At 42.4% G+C, this 23,732-nt stretch overlaps 1 protein-coding gene across 6 annotated transcripts; it reads right to left on the bottom strand.

Annotated features, from left to right (window-relative positions):
- Positions 1-465: 465 nt before the first annotated feature.
- On the bottom strand, positions 466-21,986 carry dido1 (death inducer-obliterator 1). 6 transcript variants are annotated; one of them, XM_072666412.1, is made up of 17 exons: positions 21,880-21,986; positions 18,923-19,010; positions 17,667-17,786; positions 16,355-17,267; positions 15,771-16,140; positions 13,338-13,559; positions 12,564-12,804; positions 9,119-9,698; positions 8,731-8,890; positions 8,463-8,579; positions 7,908-8,069; positions 7,439-7,592; positions 6,825-7,335; positions 6,438-6,585; positions 6,224-6,313; positions 5,919-6,114; positions 466-4,775 (listed from the first exon to the last, which is right to left on the bottom strand). In XM_072666412.1, the coding sequence occupies exons 3-17, from the start codon at positions 17,746-17,748 to the stop codon at positions 1,051-1,053; spliced, it is 7,671 nt and encodes a 2,556-aa protein (XP_072522513.1). In that variant the 5' UTR covers positions 17,749-17,786; positions 18,923-19,010; positions 21,880-21,986; the 3' UTR covers positions 466-1,050. The 6 variants fall into 6 exon arrangements, with proteins under 6 accessions (XP_072522513.1, XP_072522517.1, XP_072522515.1 ...); XM_072666416.1 differs by having other exon boundaries at positions 7,956-8,069; XM_072666414.1 differs by having other exon boundaries at positions 9,119-9,695.
- Positions 21,987-23,732: the final 1,746 nt, after the last annotated feature.

The following is a 23,732-nucleotide window of genomic DNA, read 5'->3' as shown; positions in this document are numbered from 1 at the left end:
CCTCCCACCAAGACAGATATGGAAGAACCCACACACTCCTGTATTTGGGGTTCAGCTATGGGCATTTGCACAGCCTTGTGGTCGCTGGAATTTCTGTAGATCTGACAAACTTTTAACGTTCAACAAAGCAAGTAATCAATACTGCAGAGAAGAGTTACAGCTTATCAAATAATCACCTCTACACCTTTAAACAGATACCAGGTTATAATCATATTTAAGATTGTGTTAAAAGTGCAGTCCCTACACTTTTAGCCCAACCTCAACAAAGACCCCCAACATAAACATCCTGCATTTTATTATTTCAAGGTTTCAACACTGCTTTTATTCCTGGTCAGCAAATCAAATCCTTATTTATTACAGTTAAACTTGTTTCATACACGTTTCCTTTGTACATTATTCACATGACCAACTGCCACAACTGATCTTACAGCACATTCCAGGCAAAAGACAGCGCAGAAGCAGAGATCATACAAAGAAGGGTTTAATAGAGCCATTTAAGGAAAAGCTGACAAAGCTTAGTGGACAGCTGGTTTTACAGCATACAGGTATTTCCATTCAGTGTTAAACGAGTGTTACCATTCAGAGACCTTGTTTTTTTTTCCTTTTACACATGAATCATTATAGCTATATGGCTTCACTTCTCTAGTTAGAAAAAAGAAAAAAAAGAAACCGTTAAAAACATACCTGTATATACACACATACATATTTACATGTCCTTGTTTATTAAAGTAACAATGTTATTTAATGTACTCTTAAAATATACTTTAACAGGAAGGGAGCACGTGCAGCGACATGGTACGACACTGGCTCTCGAACCGGATATTTAACTGAAAGTCTCAGGACCTGAATGTCTTTGAATGTAGTAAAAAAGCATAAAATATGCAGTGAGAACAGGAAAGGGGTACCCACCCCAAAAGAAAGTCAGCTTGCACATGTATACTGTATACATGAATACTTTTCAATCCATGCGAATCCAGTTAAGGAAATAAAACTCCAGGTATCAAAACGTGTCAAACGGCTGTGAATACAAAAGAGATCACGGCGAGAAGTTTAGGAAGTGGTTTCAGTCTCAGAAGGTCTCTCGACGTCCTTTGAAGCTTCTGATTTTTCTTTTTTCTCCTCTTTTCTGTCCTTGCTTCTGCTCCTCTCCCTCCTATCTCGGTCTTTTTCCCTCTCTTTATCCCGGTCGCGGTCGCGATCCCGGTCCCGCTCACGTCGGTCCCGGTCCTTTCCACGGTCTCGTTCGCGGCTTCTTGAGCGTTCTCGTCTTTTGTCCCTACTGTCTCTGTCTCGGTCACGGTCTCTATCACGATCTCTGCCCTTTGCCCGGTCTCGGTCATGGTCTTTCCTGTCCGATTCTCTCTCCCTGCCACGGTCTCGCTCTCGCTCTCGTTCTCGTTCTCGGTCCCGATCCCGGTCCCTCTCTCGATCCCTCTCCCTTCTTTTGTCTCCATCACCTTCTCGGTGTCGATCAGTGTCCTTGCCTTTACTGCGATCTCTTTCCTTGCTGCGGTCTCTCTCCTTTTCCCGGCTGCGGTCGTGATCCTTGTCTCGGTCCCTGCTGCGGTCCCTTTCTCGTTCTCTGTCCCGGCTGCGGTCCGTCTCTCGTTCCCGGTCCCGGCTGCGGTCCCTCTCTCGTTCCCGGTCCCGGCTGCGGTCCCTCTCTCGTTCCCGGTCCCGGCTGCGGTCTCTTTCACGCTCGCGATCCCTGCCACGATCCCATTCACGATCTCTATTCCAGCCCCAAGGCCTGCCCCCATGTGAACCGTCCCGATCTCGGTCTCGGTCTCTCCTCCGGTCCTCTGACAAATCTCTCTGCCTTTCTTCAGACAGCCTGGATGGACCATCTCGGTCACGGGAGCCACTGTCAAACCTACTCGACCGGTCTTGAGGTTCAGAGCCATCTCTAGTGGAGCTGCTACGTCTCCTCATTTCAGGGGAGTGTCTTCTCCAGTGGTCATCACGGTGGGATTCTGGGCTGTGCGCACCCAAACGAGCAGGTATTGGGATGGGGCCATCAGGAGGCGTAGGTAACAGAGGCCCTCGTATAGGTCTAATGTCATTTGCATGGTCATCAAAGTGGTAGCGTCCTCCTGCATCATTATCAGAATAGTGTCCTGGTGGAGGACCTCTAGGCCCACCAAACGGCTGAGGCGCAGGTCCTCTGGGTCTTTCGAACTCTTGGCTTAACCCTCCTCTTGGTTCATCAAAAGATCCTCTATGTTGCGGTGAGCCACGGAACTGGTTTGGAGGAGGGAATCTGTGCCCTGACAAGTCCCCTACTGAACCAGAGGGGCCTCTTCGTCCTTCAAAGTGGTTTGGTGGAGGCCCTCTAAAGGCAGGCCCATGTGAGGGACCTTGATTTTCTCTGTAATTGTGGGAGGTTGTTTGGGCTTGGGGCTGCTCCATTCCCTGCTGATAGGAACTCCCACCATCATTATCATACTGATCACCAGGTCCTCTTGCCATGTTAGATGGTGGTCCATGCTCCCCGATGTTGTGAATTGGAGGTGGGCCTCTTGGCCCAGAGAAATGAGACGGTGGTGGTGCTCTGCTATCAAAGGGGCCAGGAGGAGGACCTGTAAATGGTGGAGGTGGGCCCCTGGGTCCTGTGAAGTTGAAAGGCAGTGGAGGGCCATTAAATCTTTGTCCTTCAAAAGTTGGGGGTGGTGCAGCAGAGGGCAGAGGACCAGGAGGTGGGCCTCGTGGCCCCACATGAGACTGCGGTGGGATGTTACTACTGAACATTTGAGGTGGAGGTCCTCTCTGCCCCACTGGTGGCATTGGTGGAAGGGGTCCCCTAGGTGTAATAATTGGTGGACGTGGTCCTCTTGAAGCATCAAACTGAGCACCACTTCCCCACTGATTTTGATAAGGTGGATATGGGGCAGGCGGTGGATACGGAGACAGCTCAGCTTCTCTGTGAGTTGGGGGTGGGCCTTGCAGTGGTGGAGGAATCTGCATTGTAGGAGGACCCTGCATTGGAAGTGGCCCCGACATTGGATGAGGAATACGCATGGGTGGTGGAACGGCCATTGGTGGTGGACCAAGCATGGGTGGAGGTCCAACCGACAGTGGAAAAGACATTGGAGGTGGAATGTCCGCTGGGCCAAGATATTCATTTTGAGAGTTTGATGAGGTGATGTGTTGAACGTGAGAACCATGGGAATCCATGTAGGATGAATTCACCTGAGTGACATCTTGTGACGCGCCAACAGATGTCAATGAGGTGCTGATTGTTGAGATATTGTAATATGTTGTTGCAGTAGATTCAACTGGCTCCTCAACAGCAGCGATAGGTTCTGCTTTTAGAATACTGGCAGAATTTGGCCAAACATCTTCAAAACTTGCACTTCCTGATTCAATAGGACCATCCTTCGCTTCAGGATTTGGTTTACTTTCTGTATCCATGCAACTTTCTACCAATTCAGGGTCTATCTTCTCGCCTAGAAGTGGAATGGAAATTTCTGTGCTATCTGTACCTAGAAAAGGTACCTCCTCACTTTTTGCCTCCTCTTCCGGCTTGGACGTCTCTTGCGGAGTATCAGATGGCAATGGTTCAGCATCATTTTCTGATGGTGCTTCTGTGGCTGCACAGGGTTCTTCTTTTGCATCCACAGAAGGCAGCTGTATGGGAATGTCTAAGACTTTAGGTTGCTGTGACGTTAACGTGTCTAGGATTGCAGCAAGATCAAGTGAAGGCTTTTCTGCTGTTGTAGTTGCACCAGCTTCATCTGCAGGAGTACTATTACTAGTAGTCGTAGTAGAAGTAGTAACATCAGAAATGATGTCAGAGGAGTCCTCCTTTTCTGCTGAATCAGAGGTTGGCTTCCGACTGGCAGCTGTCTGTCTGGGGTCCCTGCTCTGCCTTGGATCCCTTCTCTGATTAATCACTGGGTTAGCTGAAGTTTTTGAAACCAACTCTTCCACCTTTTTGCCAAGCTGAAGCAGTTGACTGTTGGCTAGGAGAGATTTAGCAGGCTGGGGCATTGATGCATCAGGTTGCTGCCGGTTCTGTAAATCTCCTTGCTCGTCTAACTGCTTCTTGGAACTTGGATCAACTTTAACCTCCTCAAAAATTGAGTCATCTTCAGGGTCGTAGGCAACGTCATCCACCACACCAGCTATAATATCCGGCTGCTTGGTTGTGGTAGGTATTATAGGATCACTGGGCTTATCTGTACCATAGCCAACACTGGGATCATACTCTTCCTCAGGGTCGTAGGGTCTATCATCTACTTCTTCATCTACTTTTTTACCTCTGGTAACTCCAAATTGCTGTACTATTGGATCCAACAGAGGGACTGAAACATCTGCTGAGCCCTGGTCTGATGGTGACTGAGAAGCTTCAGAATCTTGCTTTTTCTTACCAAACAGCGTCTTCAGGATGGTCTGAAGTGGGGTGGCATTGGGGGCAGGTACTGCTGATGTAGTGGTAGTTGATGGGGAATTACTGCCTACTGCGGTGACAATAGGTGCCTTAACAGAGGACAAAATAGAGAACACAGATGATGCTACTGCAAGCTGACCTAATGAAGACTCTGAGCTGCTGAGGGGTGGTGGCGTTCCCGGAGGCGTCGTGCTCATAGATTCCAGACTGGTTCGCACAACTTTGTCAGTTTTGCTAACGGCAATAGGTTTTGGAAGACCAGTCTCATCATCTCGTAGAGTTTTGGAACGTTTTTCCTCGCTTTCTAAGGGGGCTCCAGAACGCTTTTTGTCTTTCTGACAAATTAAAAGCCCAAGGAGAAGATTGGGACGAGCTGGTTCCAGTCCTGTCAAGAAAAGATCAAATATGGTTCATTAGTCACTGATAAACCACTTCTTGTTAATATTAATATAATTCTACACAACATTAGTGGTGCCATTTAAAATGTTACTTAAATTATGAAATAAGAGTTCGTTCCAATGAACCTGTATCTAGTAACATTTCCAAAACCCCAAAATAACGTGCCCTTTGATGATGTCTGGTCATTTGCAAATTTCCCACTGGGGACCAATACATTACATCTATCAGTTCCAACCAGCAGACAAACCTTTTTACACACTCAAAACCAAGTGTGATTCAACTCAGAATAACAGGATTAAAAAGAGCCATTCATGAGTTCAGCAGCCAGTACATTTGGAGAGGCAACCATCTGGGCAGGGTTGGGAAGCAGGAACAGGTCTTTCATTATTAGCAATTTGATTCCTCTCTCAGCAGCAGATCAGATGACTTTTCCCCCTCAATCTCTCAATTCATTCCAGCAGATGATTTACCATCAGCTTAGTCTTACATTGTTTTCCAGGAGTCCATAAGATCGGCATCAAACCTGTTTACCCATGTAAGTGCCTGTCATAATCAGTCATCACTCTCAACACTGGATTGTAACTTCACTGACTTGTGTAATGTAGATATACTGCTCCAAGTTATGACATTTAATTTTACTGCTCAATCACAAAGATGAAGAAACTAAAAAACAAGGTTGAGACATATCTACCAGTTTTGGATGCACATATTTTATTAGAAACATTAATTACATGATATTATTTACAAAACAGGAAGAAACAATTCAAGAAGAAATGTACAGTTCCAACAATCGTGTACACAAACCACTCAAACAAGATTTCATGGAACAAACTCTTATTTCAAACATAAATACATTAAATCATACCCATACTTACCTGAGGAGGTTTATGGCAGACAATTATTTACTCCGTGAACAATTTAGGGCAGGGATGGGGAACCACGGGCCAATCTCCAGCACAGTTTGCTAATTTCCCTGCTTGAACACACCACCCAAACCTGCCAATTACCTGGCAGGTTAAATCCGGTGTGCTCGAGAAGGAAAAGCTCAAAACTGTGCAGCTCCCACTCTTGATTTAGGGGGTACAGCCAAGACATTCCAAACATTATTCCCAAACATCATTGTTCTTACCTGGCCCATCAAAAGGTAAAAGTTTATCAGGCAATGGGTCCTTTGAGCTCAGTGGGATGAGGTAGAGGTCTTTGATGCGCTTGTTGCTATTAGCCACCACGCCGAAACGCTCGCGGCTGCTGAAATACGAAAACAGGGACACATAGGCAACTTCTTCCTCTTCGGTCGCTGGATGAAAACGAATAAGACACAGCTCCTGAAAAACAGGGGACACAGCCACAAGAGACATTGTGGGATTAGGTTGATGATCACGTGTGTATCAAACATTAGTGCGGCAAAACTACACTTCTCTAATATTTTCATACTTTTGAGAGTGAAGTCTTCAGTTTGCCCACGTAGTCCCACACTGTGTGGGGTGATATCCTACCACCAATGTGGATGGTGTCAGGCAAGTCCTGTAAAAGAGAAAAAATATACAAGAGCAGGCAGTTTAACATGAAGCATAAGCAGTGAGTCATAGGTAGTACTCTATCTATATATAAATACACATATATATTTATAGTAGAACAACAAACAGACCTCCTTGAGATGCTCGAAAGACCCAGACACCATGTAGGCCTTTGTAACAAACTTGGCAACAGTGTGCATGTTAATGAATCCTTTCCACATCATCTCCTGTCCTGAGAGGAACAGAGCAGTCTCGCCTTCTGGAGGGGGCTCAGATACACTGCAAACACAAAAACACTTGTCAATGATTGCATCCTTGTGCTGCCTTTCATCCAACAAGCGATAACCGACAGATATGCCTCCCAACGAACACCAAATATGATTACATGCTCAAAACCACCTACATATTATTTTAAACTTATATAAGGAAACTACACCACGGCACATGCAAGTTTATGGTATATCTGGAGGAACTGTTCCAAGCTTCAGACATCAATGAGATCTACTCTGATAACACACCTGGATGTGCTGGCCCCATAGTGCCTGGTATCCGTGGAAGAGACCGGCTTTGCAATTATGGATTTGGGTAAAGAAATTGGAGCTGGAGGTGGCATGGGCAAGGGACCCTTCATCTCCACCACAGGAGGTTCAACGGACACGGGGACTCCAACAGGTAGACTGACTGGTGCACCAGTAGGCATCCCTAGATCAGGACCTGTCTGAGGCAAAGGTGCAGAAGAGCGGTGACCGGCAGTACGGGGGTCTCTGCGGGTTATAGTGACTGAGGAAACAGCAGGAACTGCTGCCGGGGGCTGAACAACGGGTAACACGCTGCTTGGGTCCTCCATGACACTCTGTGAGTAAGGCATAGGGGCTTCACTGCCAGAGTAAGAGGCTGTAGATGAGTCTTGTGCTCCAGGCACCTTGGGTGGCCGTTGCTCTGCTTTTGACTTTTCAGGAAGGTCTTGTTTTTTTGGAATAGACATCTTGGGCTTTTTGGCTGCTGGTTCTTCGTCCGCAGACTTCTGACCTACAGAAAGTTAGTGAAAAGTATTGTAAGTATAAAACCGGAGATCAAATATGGATTATTTAGACTAAAGTGTTCATAAGGAACTGTTTATCAGAACATCTACCTGTGCAAATCTTGCAGTTGAGATCAAACAGGTGAGCCCTGTGTTCTGCTGTGGTGTCCTTTAGCATACTGCTCAAGATGTCTGGCACCACACTGCTCTTTCCTGCCAGACCTGAGCCCTGGGCAGCAGCAGGAGGATTTGACTCCTGATGATCCTAGGACCAAGAAAAAAATCCCCATAGTCACACCTCAGACATTCAAATGTTATTGGTTGTTAGCAGTTCAGAATATTTAACACCTAAAAATACTTTAGCATTTGTGCAAATTAATCTGATATCAGGTCAAGTTGATTTTCGCAAAAGCATAGCAGCATCTTAAGAAGGCAGTCTTCTTAAGACATCACTTTGAAAATGCTTGTGAAGACGTTCAGATTTTAACAAAGAGATGCTTTAGAAAACTGAAGCATGAGGAAAAGGAAAAGCAGGGTGACAAAAGACTGGGAAAGGGAAAGAGAGAAAGCCACCACTTACTGCCACAGAAGCCAAGCAGGGAGATTGGGAAGTAGCAGAGATACATACATCTCCATCAGACATAGAAGGAGCTTCTTCCATGTCCACATCAGGAGGGGCTCCTTCCTGCTTGGATCCAGATTTGGGCTGTCCCGACTGAGATCTTCCACTAGTATCCAGACCCTGAGAATCAAATATGTAGAAATATGAATATGTACACTTTTTCATGATACACTGGTTATTTCTCTCAGTAATCCAGAAGGTTATAGGGTTGCACAATATATCGTTTCAGCATAGCCATCACAACGTGGGCATGCAATAGTTACAATAGTTAGATGTGCAATGCCATGTAAGGCAAATTTCACTCTGTTCTTATTTTCCTACCAGGAATGCCCAATATCATTCTTTTCACTTCAGTCTTCAATGCACAGTATTATTTATACTGTAACATGTTGGATCATTGACATCTGGTGAAAAATTACTGATATAGCAGAAGACAACTATACTAACTAAACTATTATCATCATGCCACCCTAGAAAGTAATGTAGAAATGCACTGCTTCAGCACAGCATTACCTCAGAGGTATCCATTTTCCTCCAATCAGAAATCTCTTTGGAGAGCAACTCTTCAGGGCTCAGTCTCACAAGTCGAAATGGACTGACCTCTCCACCAACCACACGATAGAAGAGGCCCTATTACACCATACACACACAGGCAGAAAGAAACTACTATCAGACATACTTTCTCATATAAACACAGAGGATCATCACCCATCACCCTCCTAATCAATGGCATTTATTTATTTATTTTTTACACTCACTTGTAAATGACCTGCTGACCTACCTTATTTTTGGGGTCTTTCAGATTGAACATGAGGGATCTGTACTTGTTCTTGTACTTGCTGTCCGTGTTCATATAGAGATTAAACATCTCTTTCTCAATGCTGACAGCCAGCCTGCCCACCTCACTCTCAGACATTGAGAGATCATCACTGTCACTCACCCTGCAATACAACAATGATCAGTAATACAACCATCTATTAAAGTATAACTAAATGTTATCAATCATAAGGTTCCACTAAGCAATCTACCTTCAGGCTCAAGGTAGTCTCAAAATATCAATATAAAATAATACAATTATTAATTAAAATCGGGATGAGGTTAAAAACAAAACCCCAAAGCAAATCAATCAGTTTGACAAAGCACAACTTGAGTATTTACTAGAACCTCACCTCTTGTAGAGAATGTCAGTGAGCGAGCGTCGGATGTTGGATCTCATCTGGTTGTTCGGAGGTGGTTGCGGAGGGAGCGCAGGTACTACAGGTTGGGCAGGTTTAAAGTGAGGTGGCTGACCTTGGGACGTAGAGGGTATTGGCGCAGGAGGTGCCCTGGATGTGGGAGAAGGACCAGAGCCTGTGGACTCTTTAGACCCACTCTGTGTCTGCTTTTTTGGGATGGTGAAGGTGCTCTTGCTCACACTCAGGGCTCCAGTGGCATGGATCCGTGATCCAGGTGGGCCAGTGGAAGAGAAGACGGGGATGGGTGGAGGGGGTGGTCCCGGTTTCTTGGTTTTAGCAATTTTGTTTTGTGGTGGAGGTTGCTTTTTCACATTGCTTGCAGAAGTGTTGCCTTTGGGTGTGGCCAGAGGAGCAGACTTGGCTGACTTCAGTACTGGGGGTTTCTTGCTTACTTTGGGGGACGCTGTTGTAACCGGGGGTTTCTTCTCAACAGGAGGTGGATCCTTCTTTTCTGGTTCTGGCTCCTCTGCATGTTGCTCCTCTTTTTCTTTATCCTTATCCTTCTGGGTAGCTGCTGATAAAATAATAATAAAAAAACAAAACAAAAGCACATATGAAAAACAATTAAAAAGGCACAAGATAAAAATCATAGACATGCAAAAAAAAGGTGGTGCCTTTTTGATGGCAATACAATCACTAATATTTTACTCAAAATTAACCTGTTTAATGTACACACTGGTGCCTTGCCTTGATTCTTTATCAAAAAGTATAAATATTGCAAAAAAAAAAAAAAAAAAAACACAACCCAAAAAACCCACAAATTTGATATGAGAAATACAACGCGAAAGCAAAATCAAAAAAGCTTGAATAATAAATCTTTATTTCAGAGAACTGACTGACATTATATAGCGATAATAACCAATAACACTATTGTAAAATGACACTGATTAAACCTGTTTACAATAAAGGATACATATTGCACCCCAAAATTCTCATCAAGATGTGTTAATATAGTTTTCTGTCTTATTTTTTGATTATGCAAACAACAAAAAACAAAAGTTGCACACACACACAGTATACCAAGTATATACCAGTGTTCCTATGTACACCAATTACTGGTTTGATATCAGTTTCCCTCTTTAAAAACTCAAATCCTGACATTTTAAAATCTGCAGCATTGTGCGTGTTGTTTGTGATAAGACAAAGCCTGCCTCTCTTTATGTATTACTAGCATACACTAGCAATTTACAGTTAAATATATAAACACATTACAAAAATAAACTAATTCTTATTATATAATTAGAATATAGTAAATATTCTGAAGTAATATCAATTAGCACACCAGCCATTAAACATGCTAATAAAACAGAACACAGCAAACACATTAATTCAGTAATAAATTGATTGATTATCCACTACAGCTCATGTGATAAACATGTCATTTCTGGGACTCGTAGCCCCAATTTAAAAAAGCTCTTGCTCAAAAATATGTGCAACTAATTATATAAACAACCCCACTATTTTAGTAGTACTACTACTGTTCACTATTAAATGCAAGTGTAGAACCTCATTCCAAGAGGAAACACTCATATGAGACAGAAAAGTCTCATATGTCCAGGACACAAGACCCATCAATGATCAGGGTAATCAATGGGTCATTGTGCTCATTGGTCATTTTATTTTTATTACTGATAGAAGGAAAACATGATGTCCCTGTGAAGTGTTACCATGATTGCCTTAGGTTTTTCCCCCCCATTGATGATAATCATGCCATCCATTGGGTTTAAAGACACCCAAGGTGATCTAAATCCTTATCCCTACCATACAAAAGGAACTGTCCAAAATAATAAACTGCCCAAAATAAAAGGTAGTGATTACCCTCAATCAGATAAGTAAGCTCTCAACAAAGTCTCATTAAAACAGCAAAGCAATCTTCTATCAATAACTAATGAGCAAGTCACGATCATTCAGAACTATTGTCAATAAGCATCTTCATATTTTCATTGTCTCTTCTACCATCACTGGACATTTTCTAATGAGTACATGTAGCACTGAAAAAAGAAGCAGTCATCTCATACTGTCCACATTTACTCTTAAGCGGCTACTTTAAAAGGTTCCTGAGTGTAAATGAAGAAGTATATCAAATTGACTTCATGTTTTTATGATCATGTTATGGGTTTTCTTCAATGTGGTGCAATAACGAGGGCAGTGGATTCAGCTTCTGGGTGCTGTCTGGCAGACTATCATCTTCCAATTTTCAAGGGTAGTCTTCCTGCTTGTGAAGTTTGAAGCTGTGGTCAGATCTTTCTCTGGACCAGACGCTGCATTGTCTCCCCGTCACAGGTCAGCAGGCCAATGTTCCTCCAACCGCAATTAGCTGTGGTGATCAGTCACTGGCTGTCTGACATGGGCCAAAGCAGGCAGAGGCCAAGATATCCAAAGCAATCCACAAAAAATAAACTTCTCAAAATTGAAGCACGGGGCATCAGAAAATTCTCTGTAATATCACTTTATTTTGAAGTCAAATTTCTCCAAAGTGGGTTTCATAAAAGTGCAGGACATGCATGTCATTGGAATGTGAATAAATGGATCAAAATCTGTTCATTAGCCAAAGTGTTAATAGCAAACAAACAGCAGGCCGAGATGAAACGTCCCTGAGATGCTGCTCTATCCTTAGTGAAAAGTGGCCAGGAGGAAAATGACACCGAGACCTACCTGTTCAGATGAATGGTCAGCCCTTTGGTTCTTATGAAGATACTACTCCCAGAGCAGAGCAGTTGGAGGAGATAAGGTCGACATTCCAGCACACACTCAAATTCACTCACTCGCACACTTATAGAGCCCAGGCAAAAAGCGCAAAAGATACATATCATGGCAAGGCACTTGTGTCAGGTATTTAAAATTGATGACTTAACCCTTTGAGGTGGTTTCCCTACTCCAGATTTAAACTAATCTTAGACCAAATGACTATCAAGTTGAGTCTGCCTTGAATTTCATTAAATTACGCAATTAATTCCCATTCAGATAAAATGACAGACTTTATGCAACAATAGGCATTAATACTTACCATTACACTGATACTTACCTGTCCACTGGCTCTGAATAGCTCTATGAATTATACAGGCAAAATTTAACCTTGCACTATTACATGCCAGATTGCTACAGTGACTTGGCAAGATGTGCAAACAGGGTACCCAATTACAAACTCTGAGGCTTACACATGCCTACATTGCGCTGGAACAAAAATTAAGGCATATCCTTATGAAGGTTTCAGCTCAATTTACAGCATTACAGCCTGATGGCTTTTCTTGAGTTAAAGCCTCTCATCGTGAAGGCAGTATAACACCAACATACTGCTCATTTGATCAGTTCTACAACTCGCACCTAAGACACAGAAATAGATTATATAAATGTGGAAAACCTTCAGAGAGATACATACACGCTTTGTTTAACACAGATGGTGATATGGGTGTAGTCTTTTCTGGCGTTACTGCAATGTAATTATGGTCGCTGGACCAGGATGACATGGCTGGAGGTGGTGGATGTTCCTCAGCAAGTTTGTCTTCTTCATCCTCATCCTCTTCATTTTCATGGGCCTCTGACTCAGATGACTCCTCTTCAGCTTTGCTGGACGACTCAGTGGACCTCCTGCTGTTCCTCCGCTCGGGGACCGCATTCTTCTGAAGAGATAAAGCCATACACATTAATATATCAAAACAAGTGAGAGCTTTGAAAGCACCTGAAAAAGCTCTGAAAAATATCTTCTTTAATTTTAGTTTGTGATACTTTTTTCCACTTAAAAGATTAGTTTGCTTTGATGAGAAAACAAGCATATTTTCCATTAGGTCTTATTTAAGACTATGTTTTCTCAAGCATGGGCATGTAAAACCTAAAAAGGACTTTAAACCAACAGTCATGCATCCCAGACAGTTGCGACTGCTACCGTACCTGTTATTTGGCAATTAACCAGAAGGATCTCTAGAGGTTTAAGTGCCGGCATACTCAGCCTATACTAGGGAGCATGCTTCATTAAAATAAATAATAAAGCCCACAAAACATCTGTTAATCATGAGACGCAACAGGTGCAAAATGAAAAAACATGGCCATGTGGTAAAGTTTTTTCACACAGATTACTGTTGTGTACAAATGTACTGCATACATTTACATTTTAATGATTAAGCTGTACTGCAGTTCCTGTATAACCAAGTAATACCTTGGGTGCTGATTTAGCTGTAGTCTTTTTCTGTGTTTTGGTCTTGGTCTTCTCCTTGGGCTTTGCCTCCTTGCCATCCGTCGTGATGGTCTTCATGGCGGCGGCAGCGTGTTTGAGGATGCAGTCATTTCCACAGTAGACAGAGTCAGGCAGAGCATCCCTCTCGCAGCCAGGACCAATGCACTTAGGCAGAGAGGATCCCTCTGGGGTCACGATTGCCTGCTAAAAACTCATGTGCGTAAGACCTACTGAGCTTTGCGATTACCAAGACCACAGCAGCCTTCAGAGTACATTTTAGAATTACAACAAAATACTTTCAATAATGTTATACTATTCTCCTATGAATAGTATAACTATGCCTAGTCCTGACACGGGACATTGATTATCTATTAATGTTTACATCTAGAAGGCAACTACAGAACATTTCAGTTCAGGCACAACCCAAATCTAACCTGCGGGATCAATAGTCTGCAAAGATATTACAAGACATTTGTGACAGATCACAGATTAAATAAAAAAAAAGAACAGGCTTGGTAATCACGGATTACGTTTTCTCCTCTACCAAGTGAGTTTTACAGGGGGTATAACCAATCAATCTATAAACAATTGCATTTTTTGGTTCTCTGTCGTCAAAATGGAAATTGTAACTTTGAGGTGACCACATTCTTCCTGGAGTGAGCTTAAAGCTGTTCAATTCCACCATCTTCTCTCACACAACAGCCCAAGTGAGGTCTTGGAAGAACAGAGAAAGGTCTGGCTTCTGTAGTCCATGTTTTAGAAATGCGTTAAAAACACCTTAAGATAATGATCACGGTCATTAAATTCTTCTTCTTCTATTGCACCAATTTGCACAAACCTTTACTGTAGCAAACAGGTTAACATTATTTAATATAGTTTTACTGTCACATTTAGAACTGAAGATTCCTTGTCCACTAAATATCCAGTATTTCTTCCAGACATAACTGCTTACATGATGGCTTAAACTGTGTTCAATCAATTCCTAACCATTTCAAAGCCGGTTTAATTACTGCCATTTTAAAATGCATGTGTACATTTTATGAGACACACATTCTTCCCCGAATCTTTAGATTGATTGACTGGGCAAACTGTTGTAAGTAAGCCGCTTTACAGTTCAAGGTTATAGTTACAGACGTAACATTCAATGTTTATCATCAATTGTTATCAATTATTAGTGATACACTGAGCATATCATGGATATCAGTTCTTAAAGAACTCTGATCAAAACAGTAATTCATTTGGTTTAATTTGATGGACAGCACATTTTAACTACAACTCTTCAATACTATAATACACAGGGATGAAGGATAAGGTAAAGTTAAGTTATTTTTAAGATACAGATGATCTAAGACAAAATACGGCAGTAGTGACATATTTTTAAAACTACTATGATACAAATACACTCCAAAACTTTTTTTTTATATTTTAGTTTAAAATGTGCTGCCCTTCACCCAACTAGCAAAGACTAATGACACCGTTTGTAATGAACCATGCAGACAGAAAAGCATACTGTGTATAATCATTAAATTTATCACAATACGATGTATTGTATCAGCATTTAAAAATATTGCAAATCTTAAATCAAATCTACTTCATCTACTTCCTTTACAGGCCGTACTTTAGTATATTCAAACTCCTAAACACATCTTTCACATGTATTGAGAAGCCTAGTTCCAACTGTTCCATCCCGTTACTGCCCGACCTGGCTCTCCACTACCCTGCGGACCGATGTCCTGCTCTGGACTTTATCATATCACACACATTTTCATCTTGTATAGCTTAATGCCACATTCACCTTTTCCCCCTCTCTTAATTCAGTTTAGTTTTACTGTTGTTTTTATTCCCGTTTTGATGCATTATTATGATCCGGTGTCGACCTGATGAGAATGGGTTCCCCTTTTGAGTCTTGGTTCCTCTCAAGATTTCTTCCTCTTGACCTGAGGGAGTTTTTCCTTGCCACTCTTGCCACTAGCTTGCTCTAAAGAGGCTCGGACCCAGATCTCTGTAAAGCTGCTTTGTGGCAACAAGTCAATTTTACTGATTGATAAATGCCTTTAGATATATTATGATTTTATATTATTACAATATTGCCCACCCCATTTGTACTTTATTTTTTAACACATACTCCCATTAAACATTTTTAAAAGATCTACACACCAATCGCAGCTTCACAGACTGAAAATGATCAACACCATTTGAAAATATAAAAACTGAATCAGTACAGTAGTAGTAAACCACCAATGAAATATCATGTATTCTAAGAACTAAGGTTTTTACAATTTAGACATTTGAACTTGAATTATGTAACTGACATGTCTGTGACTTCTCATATCTGATTAGGGCCATCAATTAGACGTCAATTAGGTAAGAAAAAACATTAAGACTTAAAGAAACGGATACCCTACAACAACCTACCGGCTGGAAAATCTTTATTTTCTTTTTGCCGCTTGGGTTGGTGGCCTTCTCTATCCTTCCCTTAATTCCCAGGTCTTCCCCTGGTTTCTCGTCTGTAGTAGGAGTAGTAGCAGGAGTGGAGGTTGATGTGGTGGGTTGGCTAACAGGTGCTGGGTTGGGCTCTGCTTTGCGAACAGCAGGGACAGGTCGCTTCCCATTTTCGAGTCCTGCCATAGATGGAGCAGGCTTGGACGTTTGAACTTTCTTCCCAGTGCAGTTGGGACAAACGTAGTCCTCACCATTGCGCTCCATGAGACGGCCACGCGCCTCCGTAATACCCACGCAATCTCCATGGAACCATTCCTCACAGCGGTCACAGCAAATCATGAACCTAAGCACATGCCCCAGAATTCAATCAAATACCTTTAAAAGCAGCTATAGGGCACCATTTCATGCATAGATGAAAAAGCAGTGAAAGCATCATATTTTAGGCTGCCTGCTGAGATAATCAAATTACTTTAAGATTTTAGACTCAAATTAACAATAAAGGAGTTTTATACTGACATTTAATCACAAAACACCACGTCATCACAAAACACACTTACCTTTTGTTGTGTTTCTGTCTGCAGATGCAATAGAGTGCATTGGGGTCATAGCCATCATTATCAGACTCGCTGGACGACGACTCGTCTTCGTCATCCTCTTCTTCAGCTTTGTCCTTGCGGGACTTCGCACCTGATTTAGGCTTAAATTCTCTCTTAGCAGGAGTAGGTTCCTTACCAGCACCTCTAGCAGGGCTTCTGGATGGTCGTTTATTAGCAGATTCCTCTGCAGGCTTCTCTGTGCTCTCCATCTCAATCTTCTCCTCTTCATCTTGCTTCACAGCCTCTGGCTCTGGATTCAATTCACTCACCGTCTCCTCCTTCTCGCCTTCTTCTTCTGTGCCTGTCCCCATTACAACTACTTCTTGCACCTCCTTTGAAACTTCGCTGCCAGCCTCCTCTTCATTTTCAGAGCTGACCTCATCGCTGAGCGACCCACTTTGGCCACCTTTGGGCTTGGCTGCTGCATTTTTTCTCCGACCTCTAGTCTTCTTTCCTGGCGAGGGTCCTTTGTTCTCTGCTGCTTTAGCTTCTGCATTCCCATCAAAGCTGGCTTCTGAAGCAGTCTCGGCGTCCGTCGGAGTCTGGGAAGGGGGATCCCCACCTTCCAGCTGAGGGGGAGCACTCCGTCTACTTCCTGCCCTTCCTCGTTTCACTGTCACCAGGAACTCCTCAAGTTTGTCTGTGCGCTTGGCCTGCCGGCCGCTGCGGCGCACAGGGGCACCCTTGGCCTCAGGGCCTTCCACTGCCGCCTCTCCAGGCATGTCCCGTTTGGCGATGGTCGTCCGGCGGAAGCCCCAGGTTTTCTTGAACTCACCAGAAGTCTTAGATTTCTCAGGGTCTTCTACGCTGTCTTCCTGAGCAGCATCCCGTTGGTCTTTGTTGTCTTTTTCCTCCTCTGAAACAGCTACGGGAGCTGTGGGCAAGTCAGACAAGTTTAAATGCTTAAAATAGAAACAGAATAATACAGAATAGTAGGCTATTCATTTAAATTTGGCTCTTCATTGGAATTACTGTGAAATTATAGTTCAAGTGAGTTGAAATGGACAGAGTTGAGCAGAAAATCAAGCAAGCACAATTGCAGCAAAACCATTTGGGTCATTGTAGCAAATTTCATGATTCCCCAATCCAATCAAAAAATATGAAACCCAACCATCCCCAATCCAATGAAAAGAAGAAGAAGAAAAAAAAAAAAAAAAAAACAGCTCAATGACCGAACCCACTGCCACAATTGGAACTCAGATAGGAATACCAAGACGCCATGAATCAGCAAAGCGGAGCTCTCAGTAAGTACAGCGGCCCAAGCTGTATGTACCTTGTGAGCTGGCATCCATAGGATCCTGGCTGGACTCAGGCTCAGGAGCTTGAGCTAGCTCAGGACTCACACTCTCCTCCATAGCTGATGGAGTCACTCACTACTTTTCAAACAGAATATCTACAGTTAAGAGAGAAGCACAACACAATGGAGATTTGAGCTCTCTGTTGTATTTCACCACCTCAGCCATGGCAGCGAATGTAGTAAATTTAGGTTGATTAGATTTCCATGAGTAGGCTATTGAACAATATCTAAATGTTTTGGTTAGTTTTCAGTAGTTGAAATTACTAAATAACAAATTAACATAATTAAGACTGTATTAATCTTAAAAATTAATAAACTTAGTTTAATCTTAGACTGAACAAACCAGGAACTGAGTATTTATTATTAATGTTTGTTTTTAATTAAGTAAATACCTCAAATTCAATGCATGTTTTTAATATAAGAATGGATTACTGTGATAGGCATCTACACTCTCATACCCTATTTATTTCCTTGATCTTAGGTGAACTGGCATCAGTACTGCGGAAAAGAAAGCGAAACCAAGATCTAGCCTTGAAACAAGATTTTTTTAAATACAAAATAAAAAAAATAAAAAAAAAAGATTATTTGCTATTGGAAGTCGGCCCAAAAGCCTGTCAAACTGCCACTTCCCTGCATGTGAACCAATGTGGAATTCAAAGGTGCTACAACAATCGTGCCACAAAGGATTATAGAAATGATATGGAAACTATTCAAATATTTTCTATGGGTTAACTAAATTTTTTAGTGACTGGTATCAAGCATAAGAGATTACATTCTGCTCTGACAGCTTAAAAATATATCAGTTCTGGTTGCTAATGAATAAGAGCTCATTTACATTAGAGACGGCCTTCTTATTTCTTCTGTTTTTGCCCCAGTAGACATGGAAAAGAGGCTGTTAATCAAGCCTTTCATACCTCTTACGTTCTATTCAACAATGCCACACTTTTAAAACCCAGAAAAACTTTAAAATCAGTAAGAGCAGCACATTTTCAGTCTAAATGTGTACAAAATACTGCAATATTAAGCCCTGGCAATACAGTGCCCACTCACAGAAACACATTTTGGAGAGTCATATCATGTGTGAAGCCAAACCTTCTGCCACAGATGAGTACAGGAAGTTCAAAAATATGACTAATTAACACCCAACTCTTTTGTAATAAATACATGGTCTTCAGGACAACCTGATCACATTACCAAACTTAATGAGCTGAAGCAGAAACGGAGCACTCTACCTGCTTGTGTGTCTTTCAGGCTCTGCTGAACTGGGAATAGTGTATGATTACAGCAGATCCTGATCGGTACACTTCACATCACGAGATTCTGCAAGAGGAGATATGAGAGTTAGACATGCAGAGGAGGTGCAAGAGTAAAGATTAATGTTACCTGGTCTTAAACAATGGGCATGGTAATGCAGGTTGAATAAGCAGTCTGTCTGACTGTCTTTTATACCATATGTACCAACATGGCTTCTGAAGAGCTAGCCTCCTGTGCACCCTAGCTAATCTAATACTAATTTCCCTACACACAGATTAAGTCAAAGTCGGGACTAAAGGGTTTCCAAAAGTGAACCGCTACAAAAAACTAGACCTAATCATGTACAAGAGACCAGTTTCTAATCTTCATATGCTTGAAACCAGCTAATAAGGAGCAAATAAGTGTTGTTTACCCCTGACCTAAATATCATTTGGACTGCCAGCACTATCAGTAGCACTATTTTCCCAATAAAAGCACCTTACTTGTGCCACTTAATCTACCAAATACAATTCAAGTATTTATATATGATCTTTCTGCCAAAACATCATAATTTCACATACTAAATGTAATATTTACATACAGTTACATCAGTTCATCTTTGCTCTGAGACATGAATAACCAATACTGTCTCTGGCAGGATGATTACAGAGAGGACAACTGCTAATCTGGCCTAAAAGAGTCAAAAACAAAGCATTATCCCTTATTTTCTTACTGTAGGTTTGAAAGGAACATATTATGCTGTGATGTGCAATTAGGAAAGATGCGTATAAATATACATTTCTACTAAATGGTGGAAATAAACAGTCAAGAATATGTACTACTACACGAGATATACTTATTTACTCACATACACCCCCATCCAATTTAGCTGAACCAATGAACCTGCCTGCTCACTAGTCCCCCTCCCCGCCCCTATCACTTGCAATGATCCAACACTAGGAGGGCGAGGATAAGCACATGCCTCCTCTGATGCACGTGAAGTCAGCCAATGAAACTTCTCGAACATGTCAATGCACTTAGAGGAAAGCGTCAGATGCCTAGCTCTGAAACATCAGCTAACAGACGCCTCACAGCATCACAACGGGAGCGATGAGGGGAGAGAGCACCACCTACCCACCCAGATAGAGCACTGGCCAATTGTGCCTTCTCAGGCTCTGGCTGCTGATGGCGAAGCAGCATTACCTTACTTTTTTTTTTTTTTTATAAAGAAGCTAACATACCATAAATCCTTTATGGTATTGAACCCTGACCAGTTAAACATGAGAATTAATCTATGCTATTATAAAAGCTATCTGAAATTGCCATTTCCATATGTTGTGGTGTTGGACTGCTGATATTATGGTGATGTTTTAGCATATATAGTCTGTATAAAGTGGGATGCGCACTCTCATACATTCATAAACGCAAATGACTAATTTTCAGCCTCCACATTAAAGACAACAAGACACTGGAGGTGGTCCTACAAACCCACATCCACGTCCTCAAAAGCTTGCATTTCAGCTCATGCTGATGGCATGAAAACATTATCTCTACACTGCACTGGCTGAGCCTGTGCAGATTTGGCTTAAAGGCCCAATAGTTTTGTATACAAAACGTATAGGTTGTAATATTACTCATCATTTCAGTTTATTAAAGGTCTAAATCTATAACTGACCCTCCTTCCTGACCACTTGTGTTTGTGGTATTCCCCCATAACTAGAACCACGTGAGTCGCCTTAGCAGGTGTTATTAAAAGCAGTGGTTTAAACTATGGGTCCAGGTTTAGCCATCAAGCTAAACACAATACTCTAAGAGCTTATCGAACCAAATAGTGGAGGAAAATTGATTCATGCAAGAGTCAATCCTTCGTGCTCCTCGATCTCTCAACCACGAGGCTGAGGTTGGCGTCGCAGCTTCTCGCAGGATCGCTGCACCTGGACAGTAAAGCTGTTAGCCAGCTAGCATTAGCTATATTAGGCGGTCTGTACGTGCCAGAGCAGACTTTTGCTTCTTATTATGACAGCTCTGGCTTAATAAGAAGGAAGCAAGCAGGCTAGTTAACTAACTAACTAACTAACTAACTAACTAACCCCAGCCTCGTCTCTGCCTGCATAGCAGCGGAGCTTCGGGAGCCTCGACTGCGCCATGATCCCGAGACTGGAGTCATTTCCGTGCTTTTCAGCAACTAGCCTCAATTTCCTGATTAAGACAGACGAAAGGACGTACATTTATTCGAAATAGGTCAAATTAACGCACTACTACGCACCTCACGCCCACTTTTACATAACGTGAGACCACCCTAACGAGTCGCAAACACCCAAACAGAGAGAGAGCTACGGTGCTAGCTAGCTAGCTAGCTATAGCTAGCTAAACAAACACCGAGCAAAAGCTTCAATTCGCAAGAAAACACACTCACCACGACCCTAAATCACTCCTCATTTAAACAAGTGAGAGTTTAGAGAGGCTGGCTGCGTCTTAAAAACGTGGGAAACTGTTAAAAAGACGTTGCGAGCAGCTGTGGTTGAGAAGACGCTAGCTAGCTAGCTAACGCTAAGGTGGCACATCAAGGTCCAGCGGCGCAGCATTAGCCACGGGGCTAGCGCGCGAGCTTAATCACCATAGCGACACAAGCAGGAATTCAACAAACCCGTCCGAAACCCAAATATTTGAGAGCAAAAAAAAATCAACTGATACATTAAATATATCCCGGACATCACACCACCCCGTTCAGCCCTCGAAGGAACAGTTTAATCCACGCCGATAACGATAATATGGTGGCGCTCGACCACGGCGCCATTACTGACGTCTGCGTGCGCTCGTGTTGCTGCTCAGCAGAATCCGTACAAGCCGATGCCGTACAAACGGGCTCACATGCAATCAAATGCACGGCCCTAAAGCGACTGAAGTCCATGCATCTAACTGTTGGCCGGTTACGCGCACAGGGCTGCATACTCACTTGTGAATCTGGCGTGTCTGCAGCGCGGTCATCGCCACATCCTGTCCTCCATTTTCTCTCCTTGCTTGCAGAGGAGCGCCTGCCTTTCCTAGCGCTGGTAGAGGGCAAACACGCTCAGACGGAGAGAGGGGGAGTGATCAGACCGCCCCCTGCTGCTCGCATCGAGTCGGTGCGTGTGTCGAGCATGCTTAGAGCCTGTGTGGTACATCTATCTTGTGGCTGTGATTTAATATAAGCTATAATAATCACTTATTAGCTACGGGCCTTCATTATATCTGATGTTGAAGCCATGTGGATTTACATAGTCCGCTTAATTAACGAGGGTACATGAGATACACATCTACGGTGTTCCTCAACCTGTAGTTCAACGTCTTTAAATATATGGAGTGATTACTTAATGGGGATATATTATATTTACTGTGGCAGTGTGTGTGTGTGAGGGTGTGTGTGAGGGTGTGGAGGAGTTAAATACCTCTAATAACAGGCAGCAATGTTAATGAACATTAATACATAGACATTTCCTCATGTAGTAAGACTAATCAATAGCCTTAGCTGATATGCCAGTCTTATTTATAATATATATATATATATATATATATATATATATATATATATTATATGTCTTGCAAATAAATAAAAAAGCAAAGAAAGAGGTTTACTTCTAACATTATAAGAAACATAATATATGAATATATTATAAATACATTTAAAAATCCACCATTTTACGAGACCCTTTTCAGTTCTCCTTGTGTGGTCCGACTTCTCCATCAGCAGCCAGAGTCCCAGAGAGCACAATTGCCTGTGCTCTCTGCAGGTGGGTAGATGGCGCTCTCCCCCATCATTACTCTTAAGTGATGTTGGCCGGCATAAGCCTCCGTCACCTGGTGTGGTGGAGCTTTTCTCCAAGTCTGCTTCCCAGCTATGCCCAGACTTCACAGCTACAGCTGAATTCCTTAACCTCAGAGTTTCAGGAGCCTAGCTAGTGCAAGAGGGAGCTACGAATGGGTGGGTTAATTGACAGTACCAATATTATTAAAAGAAAAAAAGAGAAATTTTGACTTTTAATTTAACAAAAAAAAAAAAAAAAAGATGGCTGTGCTTAATCGCCATGCACTGCTCTTGTTAAACAATCTTCTTCTCACCCGCTGGAAAACAGTTTGTCTAGTGTCTAGGGATGTAGATGCAGATACATAAAGACCAGTTATGGAGGGCCAGAAGACCTTAAAGAGGGGCTTGTTTAGAGAGACATGTTTAAAGCTGTATAAATCTGTAGACAGAATGTGTGGTGGGTAAACACCAATGTCTAATAAAATCCCAAAAATGCAAAATCCCAAAAAACATTTCAGCAACTTAGAAATGGAGCTTAGATTCCACAGAGAGGACATGTCTGGCCAAAAGAGGGGTCTGCTCACCCTTGCCAAATTGGGGGTGTCTGATTAAAAAAAAACTATTTTTAATTAGTTGTGTGTTTTTTTTAACAGCAACATATATGAACTCACATGAACACATATATTGTGGTTGGTGCAGCGTAGTGGGTGCGTAACAATACCAATGGGCAGAGTCCATAGGCAAGACACTACATACTAACCCTACATTGCCCTACCTGTGTAACACTTTGAATAGAAGTGGATAAGAGTGTCAGCCAATTGTCCGAAATTCAAATGAATGTTGCAGTCTGAACAACCTCTCCACTAACACGACCATCACTATCCCACCCAAGATTCATATGCTCAAACGCTGCTCTTTTTGTTGCAATGATGCCAAATAATTATTGCATTCATGCTGTTTCTGGCCAAAACCTTGTGAACAGAAATCACGTTGTACGCTCCAAAGACGTAAGTAGGAACTTCTAA

This window comes from Salminus brasiliensis, chromosome 21, assembly GCF_030463535.1.
Source record: "Salminus brasiliensis chromosome 21, fSalBra1.hap2, whole genome shotgun sequence".
NCBI lineage: Eukaryota > Metazoa > Chordata > Actinopteri > Characiformes > Bryconidae > Salminus > Salminus brasiliensis.
This window is presented reverse-complemented; position numbering and strand designations above follow the sequence as displayed.